General features: G+C 41.7%; 2 protein-coding genes across 6 annotated transcripts in view; both read left to right on the top strand.

The window, feature by feature from the left end:
- The window catches only part of ZNF26 (zinc finger protein 26), an 8,232-nt gene extending 7,453 nt beyond the window's left edge, over nucleotides 1-779 (top strand). Inside the window, 1 exon segment of the mRNA XM_013006421.1 lies at nucleotides 580-779. Coding sequence (XP_012861875.1) covers nucleotides 580-779 — 200 coding nt within the window.
- The window catches only part of LOC101655369 (zinc finger protein 84), a 22,779-nt gene continuing 10,439 nt past the window's right edge, over nucleotides 737-13,076 (top strand). For 2 of the 5 annotated variants that reach the window (XM_045296791.1, XM_045296787.1), the window contains exons 1-4: nucleotides 5,022-5,132; nucleotides 5,831-5,988; nucleotides 7,926-8,052; nucleotides 8,691-8,789. In XM_045296791.1, the coding sequence (XP_045152726.1) occupies nucleotides 5,977-5,988; nucleotides 7,926-8,052; nucleotides 8,691-8,789 (238 nt within the window). In that variant the 5' untranslated portion in view covers nucleotides 5,022-5,132; nucleotides 5,831-5,976. Of the gene's footprint in view, nucleotides 783-4,851; nucleotides 4,894-5,021; nucleotides 5,133-5,830; nucleotides 5,989-7,925; nucleotides 8,053-8,665; nucleotides 8,790-13,076 lie in introns of those variants that run through there. The other 3 variants (XM_045296788.1, XM_045296789.1, XM_045296790.1) reach the window with 3 other exon arrangements.

Raw genomic sequence — 13,076 nt, 5'->3', positions numbered from 1 at the left:
AGCAAAATTCCCACAATTAAGAACTAAGGCTACTCATTATCTGCTTTGAAATCTTCTGTCCAGGGGCCATCAGGGAAGGAGATGAGTTGTCAATAATCATGAAAGTAAGAGCTCCTGTTCCTACACTCTGGGGTCAGGGAGAAATGTATGTGGTTCCAAGTGACGTACCTGGGTGCTCTCAGTACTCCCTTGCCTGTTGTAAATGGGCAAGTGAGGCAGTACTGGTTTGCAAAAGGCGCGAGTCAGACCACTAAGGGATATTCGTGCAACCAGGGAAGTGACTGGAGGTAGCAGAGACGCTGGCTGGAAAGTGAGGGAAATCCAGACTGAAGAGTGGTATCGAAACAAAACGAGTTGCTATTGATTCCTCATGGGAATCCCTGTGTATCAGAATAGAATTAGGCTCCACAGGGTTTTCAGTGGCAACTTAAATCTCCAGGTCTTTCTTCCTAGGTGCCTCTTGGACGGGGCGGGGTCCAACCGCCAACCTATCGGCTAATAACCGGCTGTTTAACGATTTAGGTGACCCTGGGCTTCCTTTTACTCCTACACGTCTGTTTGTCTGCCCCGTGTCCACAGACTGTCCCTCAGCTGGCCCGCCGCTCCGCTCCCAGGCATCCTCGTCTCTAGGCAACCGGCACTTCCGCGACGCGGGGCGCGGCTGGCGAGCGGCACTCTGGGAAGGGTTTGCGCGGCCCCTGGCTCTCGCGCACGCGCACTCGCGGCGCTACCGCCGCTTTCGACTTGCGCCCTTACCCTTTGTCCTCAGTTTGGGCTGAGGGGTGAGTGTGTTGGGGCCGCGGGAGGAGGGGTGTTCACGCGCACCCTGGAACCACCCACTCCGCGCGGGACCCCGGGGTCCCGGGTCCGATGAGGCTGGCAGGGGCGGGGAGGGGTCGTGCTGTGGGGACCGAGGGCTGGAGATGGTCAGCGGCGGGGGAGGGGGGGGCCGCTTGTGGGCGCTGTGCGGGCGTGGGCTCCGGGTCGTGATGAGGCTGCAGGATCAGGTTTGCGGTTAAACCCGGTGAGTGAGGGCCTGTGTGCGGAGTGGTGGTTTCTGAGGGTGACTTGCGAGCCCCTGGCTCAGTGTTGAGGGTGCCGGGCCACCGAGGTGGAGGTAGGCGAGCAGGGTACTTTAGGGTCCGGTGAATGAGTGAAGAGAGGGACCCCTCAAACCTTGCCTGAGACCTGCCTCACTCACCGCGGCCTGATTGGCCTCGGGTCTTTGTACCTATTGGATATTTCCCTCCAAGTTTATTTTTATTTTAATAACTTTATTGGCGGCTCTTACAGCTCTTAAAACCATCCATACATTAATTGTATCAAGCACATTTGTACATATGTTGCAATCATCATTTCCAAAAAATATTCTTTCTACTTGAGCCCTTGGTGTCACCTCCTCTATTTTTCCCTACCCTCCCACCCTCGTGAACCCTTGATAATTTAGAAATTATTTTTACTTTAATATTTTACACCGTCCACTGTCTCCCTTTACCCATGTTTCTATTGTTCGTCCCCCCTGGGGTATGTGTGTCCATCCATCACTGTGATCGGTTCCCTCTTTCTCCCCCAGCTTTCCCCTATTCTCATAGTATTGCCATTCTCAGCTACTCATTATTGGTCCTGAGGGATTTATCTGTCTTGGATTCTGTGTGTCAAGAGGGCTTATCTGTACCAGTGTACATGCTCTGGTCTAGCCAGATTTGTAAGATAGAACTGGGGTCATGATAGTGGAGGGAAGGAAGCATTAAGAACTAGAGGAAAGTTGTGTGTTTCGTCGGTGCCATACTGCACCCTGGCTGGCTCTTCCCATCCTTGTGACCCTTCTGTGAGAGGCTATCCAGTTGTCTGCAGATGGACTTTGGGTCTCCATTCCGATCTCCCTCATCCACATAGAAACGGTTGTTTGTTTTGGGTCTTCTGATGCCTGATCCAGTCGACACCTCGTGATCACAAATGTTAGTGTGCTTCTTCCATGTGAGCTTTGTTGCTACCCTGCCAGATGGCCTCTTGTTTAACTTCAAGCCTTTAAGACCCCAGACACTGATCAAAGCGATAGGACGCAGGATGGAACAGAAAGAATTGGTTCTTAAGTAAGTGTCTAGGAAGAACAGCGTGATTGCTGGGACTCTGGTATCCCCACTCCATCACACTGTCATCCAGCACAGTCCTACCATTTCTGGATAGAGTTTGGTAGCTTAGTAGGTTAAACACTGGACTGCTCACCACAAGGCTAGCAAATCCACCCGCTGCTCCTTGCAAGGAAGATGAAATTGTCTGCTTCCATAAAAATTGACAGCCCTTGGAGTCCACAAGAAGAGTTCTGCCTGCCCTAGAGGGTGGATATGGATCAAAATCCACTTGATGGCAGTGGGTTTGGATTTCTTCTTAAGAAAATAATAAAACAAAACAAAATGTTAACAGGAAACTGCCGCGGGAGTGATCAGGTACCTTTGAGTTCCTGTGTGCAACAGAAGGAGAAACACTGCCTGTTTTTTTCGCAATTAGCACCTTTGTTATGTTTGAGCTGTGGGAGAGGGGTCCCATCAGACAGCTCCATCACTTACTTTAGGCAACCTACAAGTTTTGGGGTTTGTGAATTGCCTTCATCAGATTTTTTCATCCCAAAATGAGGGAGTGGAAAGAAATTGCCTTTTTTACCCCAACTCAGATGCCTTTCATTTTCATTTTCAAATACTTGATTTTACTTTTTAAATTTACTTTTTACTTTTTAAATTACTTGTTGTAATGTGTGCATGGAATATAAAATAATAAGGTTGATATATTATAAAAAAATAACTATATTGTTCCTTGCTCCTCTGCCTCCTTAGAGGAATCAGATGGTGTGTGACCTTCCATATACAATGGTATATATGTACAAGGGGGCCTCAAAAAGTTAGTGGTAAGTGCTATTAAAAGATAATGGGATTTTCCCATGAACTTTTGAAGCCCCCTCATATTTATTTATTTCTGATGAAAACAGTACCCTACTGTACATAACAATCAGTACTGTTCATTTTTCACTTAACATTGTAGGTTGATTATCCTGTGGCCAGTGTTTATTGGTCCCTTATCCTTAGTATGACCTGCGACTATTGATTTGATTCTAAATCTTATTTGACCATGTAGTATAGAGATGCCCCTCAGAGTCTCCAGTACTGTATCTTTACATCAGATGGCCACATCTTGCGGAGCTGCTGGTGAGGTTGAACTGCTGACCTCTCAGTTAGCAGACAGATGCTTAACCACTGAGCCACCCTGGCTACTTTTCTGTATCTTACCTATTTACACTTCTTCTGAAGAAACAATAGGGTATATACTATATTTGCTCATAAAGTCACTGCAGTGTATTATAACATAATTCCTTAGCTTGTAATACTCTGTGCAAAGTGTGGAGTTTAAATTCTGTGGAGTCTTTTCAGCTGTTCTCTCAAAGCTTCTTTCTCTTGCTTTATTCTGTGTCTACTGTGGTACTGTCAGTTCGGCACTGTGGACTCTGTTACTCCGGTATTGGGAATAAGAACAGGGACACCAGAAGCCTTCACCCATCCTTCCTGCCCCATCTTTGGTATTGTAAAGGGTGTGATCACTGGCTCAGGAAGGGACTTGTAGGTCAAGTAGACATGCATTCTCCTTCCAGGTTCAACTGTAGAAAGCATTTACTTAACTAGGCAAAGTAAGATCATCTGTAGAATCTGCATTCTTCTGTGTATAGGCATACCTCCTCTTACTGAACTTTTGCTTCATTGTTTCATAGATAGAGCGCTTTTAAAAACCATGTGGTGACAACCCTGCAGCAAGCATGTGGGTTCTTTTCCTGGCAGCGTGTGCTTACTCCATGCCCCAATTTGGAAATTCTCACTTTATTTCATACTTTCCATAATGCTGTTGCACACTTAATGGACTACCATGTAATATAGCGATAACTCATACACACAAGGAAAATGAAAAATTTGTATGATTCACTTGATGCTTCCTTTATTGTGGTGGTGTGACATGAAAGCGGCTACAGGTTGGATTTACCTGCAGCAAAATTAAATGTCATCAGAAATATTTTAAGATCACCACAGTGATAGCCTACCATACACTGTCAATGTAAAAGGTTCAACGCTGCCTATCTTTAATAAATCTATACAAATTCCATATAAACCCCTTGATTTGTGAAATTTCTCCCAGAAATTCACTTAGACCTCAGCAAGTAGTCTATAATAAGATTATAAAGGAAAACTTTTAATTACTTGGTAAAATTTCGCTATCTGATTAGGGAAATGTGTCAAATGATAAACAGTTTATTCTTTCCATCCTAATTTTTTTATTACATTAAAATAAAATGAAAGGAAAAGGCTAATGGGAAAAAAATAATACTTTTGAAAACAGGTTGTTGTTTTTTTAATTTTAGGAGTTTATTCTTTGTTTTTTCAAAACCATCTTATTGGGAGCTAATACAGAAATCATATCATTCCATAGTTCAGTCACAACAACCAGTATTGTATAGTTGCTACCACAGTTAGTTTTAAAACAATTTCTTTCTCCTTGAATTCCTTGGTATCAGCTCCCCGTTACCTACTCTCTCCCACTGTATCCCTAAGGAACCCTTATTTTCCTTTTTGAACTTGTTGACCTTTTGGTCTGATACGCATTTTTTTTCCCAATTAACTTTTTATTGTGAATTCAGTAAAGGCTTACTGAATTGAATGTAGTTTTATATTTGGCAATTCATACACATCCTGTGTAATTTATCCATCCCAATCCCCTCAGTGTACCATTATTTACCCTCCTTGCTCTCTGTGGTTCTTTTCCCATTCTTCCTGTTTCCCTAACCCTCTGCTGAACTTTGTCTTTAGGTCAGTGCTGCCCTTTGGATCTAAAAGGATTGACTTCTCTAATACAAAAGTGAGTTCAGTTCCAGAACTGAAGGTGAAGGCTTGGGGGCCCGATCACTCTCTGTCTGACTAATTTTCTCCCGTTCTGTACAGGACCTTCTAATGTCTTTTCCAGAGCAGTTGGTGGTGGTAGCTGAGCACCACCTTCCAGTCTCAGAGTTGAAGAGACTGACGTTTGTGTTGTTCTCTCACTTGTTCTTCAATAAAATACAAGTTGATGGTGATGAATAGAATGCCGTTTCTGACACAGTAAGCCATGATCGTATGGTTCAAAATGGCCAGTATTCGTTTATTCAGCCCATGCATGCCTAGGATGTCAATCTTTACGTGGATTCGTACATTCCACATTCCAGTTTTTAGTGAATGCTTTGAGTGGTGCCACATCAGCTAAGACATATCCCGAGAGCGTTGCTCCATGCTATCATCAAGGTCAACTCTGCTTTGAGGAGGCAGTTCTTCCGCAGTCAAAATTTGATTGCATTCGAACGCGAGGGCCCTGTCTTTGAGCACTATGTCATATAACGTTCTGCTGTCATTCATAAGACGTTTACTGGTCAAAAAAAATTTTGGAGACATATCTCCAAGTCCTCCTATCTAGTTTAACAGTGTGGAAGCTGGACTGAAACCTGTCTACCATGAGTGACCTTGCTGGTACTTAAAATATATGTGGCAGAGTTTCCAGCATGATGGTAACACAGACTTCCATAGTATGAGGAAGTGATCGAACAAGTGGTGGATTAACCTTTTATTTGCCCAGTTTTCACCTGAGCAATTGTTGCCTCATTGGGTCCTTTACAAAAGGATTGGGGTGTGCGGTGGGAAAACACTTCATTTCTATATCATAGGAAATGAAATGTTTGTGTTAGTGTTGCTCAATTTGCCTAAAGCCTTACCTCCTTCCTCAAAAGACTCCATGTAAGATTTATTCCTTCAATCTTTTCTTCTAGGACTTTGCATTTCTACACAGGACGTTCTTTGTTGCAGCTGGTTCCTAATAGCAACCACCTCCATCCATTTCTGAAGAACTGGTTCTTGCTGCTGAAAGCCAATGGTTGACTCATGCGGAGGCTCAATATAGCTGAGGAAAGAATCAATGAATTTGATGGTAGGTTAATGGGGTCAGCAGCATCTGACCTCTTGCCTCATAAGTCAAAAGGAAACTGCAATTCAACATCAACTCAAGATAGCTTCCTGTGAGGCAGAGGTCAGACATGCCTTTACCAATTCTGATACCAGCTGTGATTCCCATGGCATTTTCTATTTCTCTGTGGGTTTGATAATTCACTGCAATGGCCACACAGAACTCACAGTCCATACTCAGGATTATGAGCTCTATCAGAGAGGCTAGCAGGTTATAATTCAGGATCAGGAATGTTCAGGATACAGTTCTTAGGACAGTAGTGCCACTTTTCAGTCATGCCTGCAGACATAGGTCTCTCTCTCATTTTTTGGCCTTTCAGCCACATAGCTCTTTGACCTCTGCCCTGCTTGGGTAATGTTACCAAGCTCTTTCAGTGCTGCCAATACATGCCTCCAGTGCACTTTGTTTGCCAGTAGCCCTGTCCCGAAGCCGCTCAGCTATAACTCCATTAGTCCGTAAACCTAGCTTCCCCACTTAAGGGCTCGGAGGCAGCCCACACCAGAAGGGAGGCTCCTCAGCCTCTTGCTCCCCGGTCAGGAAACTGGCTGTTCTGTCTCGTGCTCTGGGTGCTGCTGCTGCCATTTCCCAACATAGCTCTGGTTTTAGAGGTTTCAGGACTCAAAGGACATGTTCTGCCCCTGGCTCACTCTTGATGGCAGTGAAGTGGATCCAACTCGATAGTACCTGTCAACATGAATGTAGAATAATTTATCAGGAAACTAAGGTTCAGAGACACATAGTTTGTTTTGGCCTGAAATCCCATAGCCAGCCAAGGGGAATACTTGATTGCAAATCACATCTTTATTAGTACACATATCATATAAGCGCTGCAAAATTCCATCTGCTAAAGTTGTCTTTTAGTTCACGTTTATGTTTCAGTGTCCGTGGTGAATAGTAAGTGAATCTCAGAGTTGGCTTTATTTCTGATATCTATCAGTTTCAGAACCAAAGACTTCTGCTTTGTAGTGAAAAATTCTTAGTTCTTTTATACTATATCTAGTTTTTGTCCCTGTTAACCTAGTATTAACCTAGTATTAATACTAGGTTTGTGGACATGTCTTGTACACTTATATCTACAGACGTGTCCAATTGAGTTGTGAACAAAACCACACGTTTTCTTTAAAAGATAACTTACTTAGTAAGAATTATACAATATTAACTTATAAATGGAACTGTGTTATATGTTTATATAAAATTCATATTTTTTAACATTATACAACATTTGCGAGATTGGGTTTGACCTAATGTAAGGGTCTTTTGGGTCAGTCGGTAAGACAATCTCGGCTACATTGTTTGTGTCTATGTTTGATGTTTACTTTCTAAGAACTTTTTGACTGTTTATTACTGAAGTTATGCTTTTATGAATGAAGCAGATTTACTGGGACTAATACTCAGCTTGGCTCAGGAGATTTGGGCAGTTGTAATAAAATTACCTCTTGCACACACTCATTGCACTGAGTGTGTTCCAACTCAGAGCAATCCTATAGGACTGGGTAGACCTCCCTGTGGGTTTCCGAGACTGATTGTTCATTCTGTACTGCAGTAAGAAGCCTCATCTTGCTCTCCACGTGGGTGGTCATTTCAAACTGCAGCTTTGGGGGATTTTGTTTGGGCTTTTCCTTGCTGCCACCTCCTGTGGTGCCTGACACGTGAAGTTCAGTAAATACATTCTTGGTGGCTCAGAGGGTTTAAAGTCACTTATGTCAGGTCTCGTATGTTGTGTGACTGGAAGGGTGGAAGACTGGTGCAGTGACGTTTTCTCCCACAGAGTGGGATGCAATGATAGGAACATAGTAGGCCTCCCTTATGTCTTGCTAAGATGACTACTGTGACCAAGGCCTGATACTTCTTTTCCAAGTCCTGATAACGCCTTCAAATTGACTAGGTTTGTGCTCTTCCAGGAGTCCTTATCATTTGAAGATTTATCTGTGGACTTCACCCAGAAGGAATGGCAGCTGTTGGACTCCTATCAAAGGGACTTATACAAGGATGTCATGTTGGAGAACTACAGCAGCCTCATATCACTGGGTAAGAAAAGCTGCCCACAGTGCTTGCCCAGAAAACTGCCTTTCTCTTATCAATTGCTGTGAGCTCTACAGCTTCCAAAGTACTTATTTGGGACTTTCATTTAGGAGATTAAGGTATCTAGGATTATGACACCAAAGAAAATATGATTTGGATCTCGCCGTCCAATAATGAACTCACGATCTCATTGTTCAACCTCTGAAACACAGTAATATTAGTAGTAGCAGAACTAATGCCTATGACTTAATCATATGCCACATTTAGCTTAATTTAATCATTAGAACAATTCCCTAGAGCAGGTACTATGATCGTTGTTTCCTGTGGAGAAGATTGAGGGAAAGAGAGACTAAGTAACTTTCCGCAAGGCTGAGATCCCATAAGTGAAAGAACCTGTATTTGAACCCAGTCAGGCTGACTACAAAACCTCTGATAGGCTGAATGGTTTTGGGCTTGAATCATAGACGTCAAAGATTGTTATTATTTGTCACCAGGGATGAATTATTATATCTTTTAAAGTTATTTACAGTGTTGAGATAACCGTGGGGAGTTTTATTAGGTGAACTCAGAAGCTAAACCTTGCTTGTTCTTCAGAGACTTTAACGCTGTTGTGTCCTAGCCCTTTATGATTTCCCTTGAAATAGGGTATGAGGTTTTGAAGCCAGATGTGATCTTCAAGCTGGAACGAGGAGAAGAGCCCTGGATGGTGGGTCGAGAAAAAGTTGCAAGTTCAGACTCTCCAGGTGAGTGTATGAGAAACTAGGCAGGTGGGAGAGGGGGAAGTCCATTGGTCATTGATGAATTGGGCAACTTAAAATATACTTCAAACAGCTCTTTTCAAAATCTCTAAAACGGTGGTTATTTAGAACAGTGACTTCTTTGTTTGTAGCTTAAAATGAAATATTCCTACTAATCTGGATCATGAAGGTAGCCCATGTCTCTCACAGTTAGGACTTTGACTTCTTGTCTGGTGTGTTGTCCCTGGTATATTTAATCTCTTTATGACGATTATCATCAGAGATATCTCTGTGTAAAAAAATTATAATTTTCCCCTCATCTTTGATGCCCAGAAGAGTATTCTGTGAAGTCTTATTCTGTTCATTATCATTATATTAAAAATGGAATCTTCAGTCCACCCAGTTTGTCCTTACCATCCCCCACCTTTTATTTTCTTCTCATTTTTCTTTTCTTTTAGAAGCAAGAGATAATATTAGTTTCTTTACTTAATTTTTTATTGATGCTGAAAATATACACACCAAAATACTTGCCAGTGCAACCACATGTACAATTCAGTGACAGTGATAACATTTTTCATGTTGTGCTACCATTATTCCTATCCTTTTACAACCTACTCCACATCTATTAACATAAACCCAGTGCCCCCCAAACTAAAATCCCTCTTTCCTCTTCCCTCCCATCCTGATAACCATTAATAAACTTTGGTCTATTGTGGTTGGAAGGGGTGCCAGCACCCCACCACTAATCACACGTTCGATAGGCACAACTGTACGGTTATTATATATAAAGACTATAGTAAAGTCATAGAGAGCATGAGAGATAGGAGAGAGTCAAATAATGAATGGAGTCACACATTTCATGGTAGCATGCTCACCTCTGGATGGCCATGATTTACCAGCCAGGTCCGTGCACAGCGTGGGCCGAGGGCCAGGTGGGGTGGAGACCCGGCAGGAGGCTCTAGGACCCCGTTTATTGCTAACCAAGGGTTATATCTACTTCAGGGGGTGTGATTGCAGGTAACCACACGTCACAGGAAGGGGCAGAATAGGCATACACATAGAAAGGGGATGTATAAGTGTGACAGGAAGGGGATGAGCTAGGGGTGTGCACATGTTAGGAAAGGGAGAGACTAGAGGTATACGTGTGACAAGAAGGGCGGACCCTAGATTCATGATGGTGGCCTAACCTTGGCCACCTTGGGTGGGCTTGACCTCTCAGGTCTACTACAAGAAAACAGTCCTTATCGGAAGGGAGTGGGCCTTACTTGTTGTGGAATAAACAATGGTAACTGCTTGTTCTAGATGGCTGATAGCTCTTGGGGAGAATGACCCCTATCTACTCTTGATGACCTCCAAGTGTATAGTCATTCCCAAGCAGCTAAGTTTGGGTTAGGGTTAGGGTTAGGATTTGGGGGAGACAACTTGGGAGGAATCTTTCTGTTTCCCACAGTCTGTCTAGCTTTGCTTATCCCACATAAGTGCCCCCATACCATATTTGTCCTTCTGCTACTGGCATTTCACTCAGCATGTTTTCAAGGGTTATCCATATGGTGGCATGCATGAGAAGTTAGGTTTTTTTCTTTATAGTTTTATGATATTCAACTGTAAGTATAAATCTCATTTATCCACTCATCTGTTGGTGGACATTTTGGTGTTTTTACCTTTTGACCGTTAATGAAAAGTGCTGCAGTTGACACTGGTGGATAGGTTTTGGTTTGCACTCCACCTTTATTCTTGTTATTTAGGTAGGTTTAGGAATTGCTGGGTTAGTTTTATTATGTTCAGTGTTTTCTGGAACCTGCCAAACTTTTCCACATTTCCATTTGACATTCCCAAGAGCAATGGTTGAGGATTTGTTTCTCCATAGCATTACCACACTGTTCGTTTTCTGTTTTACTCTGAGGTGTTACCTCATTGTAATTTTGATGTGCAGCTATCTTAAAGGAACCCTGGTGGAGTACATGTTTGGCTGTTAGCCACAAGGTGAGCAGTTCAAAACTACCATTGGAGGAAAATGAAACTTTTTACTCCTGTAAAGATTTGCAGTCTCAGAAACCCACAGGGGTAGTATGAATCTGTCCTATACAGTCAATATGAGCCAATTTATGCCAAAGCATTGAGTTTGGAATTTAATGGCTACTACTTGTGAGCTTCTTTTCACGTGTTGGCAATTGGAATCTTCTCTTTGGTGAAATATCAAATTCTTTGCCGACTAATTGATTTGGTAGTTTTTCTCTTTTCAGTTACACAATAGGAATTTCATTTTTGTTTTAGATATTAGACTTATGTGATACATGGTCCTTGAATTTTTTTCTCCTCTATCTTTAGGTTGTCTTTTCATTTTGTGAGGAAAGTACTTGGATGTAAAAGTATGTTTCATTTTTATGTGGTCTCATCTACTTTATCTTTTGCTATATGGTCTTTTGTTGTCAATGCAGATCATCAATAGCTAAATGCTAGGTCCCACAAGTTCTCTATATTTTTCTAGGAATTTTTTTCCCCAGTCATTTAGAATTTTATAGTTTTAATGTTCACATTTAAGTCTTTGATCTAGTTCTTACTTTTTTGTGTTAATGTGGTGAGACACAGATCCTGACTCATGCATGTGGATGTGGAAATGCAGTTTTCCCAGTTCCATTTTGATAAAACTCTTCCCTACTGAATGGACTTAGCACCTTTGTTGAATATCAGTTGACCATAGATAGATGACTTATTCCTGGATTTTCAATTTTATCCCATTGGTCTAAATGTCTACTGTTATACTAGTTCTGGGCTGTGTGAATGACTATAGTTTTATAGTATGCTTTGAAATCCAGAAGTGTTAGTTAACCTACTTCATTATTTTTCAAAAGTTTTAGGTATTCAAGATACCTTGCCTTTTTGGCGGCTTCATTTCTGCAGAGAAGACTGTTGGCGTTTTTATATGGATTGCGTTGAGTTTATATATTGTGTTGGGATGTATTGATATCCTAATTGTATTAAGCTTTCTAACCCATGGAATGTCTTTATCTTCCTTTTAATAATCAGATATTACTCTGGCTTTTCTATAATTTAGACATCATGGAATACATGAAATATTCTCTTTTTACCTTTCTTACTGGTCTCTGTATTTGTTGTAAGTTTTTTGCTCTTTAGAAAAATATCTTTTTTAAAAATATTTTTTCAAGTTTTAGAAAGCATCTCCTTAAATTCCACTTAAAACTAGGCCTAGACTGTCAAATTCCTGAATCTGTCAAATTGCTAGATAGATCCATAGAAAGATAGGTTTTTAATAATTCATTTAACAAGGTATAATACCAACATATTTAATTTTCTAAAACATTGAGCACTTCTATGACAATTTAAGCCAACATGCCTAAGTCTTAACTTCCTGAGGGACAAGCTAGCTATTGGTACTTATCCTCCTGTTTGTTGATGTTATACCTGGGATTATTAAATCCTTACAACTTCCTGCATCTCCTGCACACAGACCAAGTATGCATTTGCAGCCCAAGAAAGGACTTAGCCAGAGAGATGCAGGTGCTGGTGTTGAGTAACTAAGTATGTGCACAGGATCTAGTCACCAAAGCTGCAAGTGTGTTTGAGGGACCCAGAAGGAAAAGCAAAGCGAGGGTAGTCATGCGTGCTACAGATGTGGTCCCTTCTTTCAGACAGCACTCTTGTCTACGTGTGCAAACACGTTGTAAGACGAAACCAATTAAAGACAAGATTTTTATACTTTTACGTTTCCTTCCTCAGACATTTCTTTTACTTTTGCCCCACGAACTTGTGACCAACATCTAAATGTACCTTAATGTTTCCATACGTGGTTTGCATTGTAGCAGAAGCATGTTCTGCATTGCTTCTGAACCTTTGCTTCCTGTATTTTCATTATTTAGAAATGCTTAAGCCTTTCTACATACAATAGTCTCACTGCATTAATAGTGACAAAATGTTTCTGGTATATCTCGGCCCTTGGAGGCATGCCTCTCACTAGGGATGGCGTGCCAGGCCCTGTGGTCATGAGTGCTGAAAGCAGGCCACATACACTTTCTTCCAGGTTCTCAGTCTCCCACAAAACTAAATTATTCTTACCTTTTTATGAAATCTTGTCTTAGCTGTGATCTCGGTATGTATGATATTTTTTCAGTTGGGTGTGCCTTGGAACATGTTTGCACACAGGCATGAGGGCTTATTTATTTTCCTTGCTTCAGTTATAGATTACATAATAAAAACTAAGTAAATTTCACCCTAGAGCATTGCTTTAATACAGGTAATTTTAGCCAAGCTATTTATAAGGTTAATCGGGGATCC

The sequence above is a fragment of the Echinops telfairi genome, unplaced genomic scaffold (assembly GCF_000313985.2).
Source record: "Echinops telfairi isolate 266 unplaced genomic scaffold, ASM31398v2 ScPeMD7_7412;HRSCAF=8450, whole genome shotgun sequence".
Lineage (NCBI taxonomy): Eukaryota > Metazoa > Chordata > Mammalia > Afrosoricida > Tenrecidae > Echinops > Echinops telfairi.
This window is presented reverse-complemented; position numbering and strand designations above follow the sequence as displayed.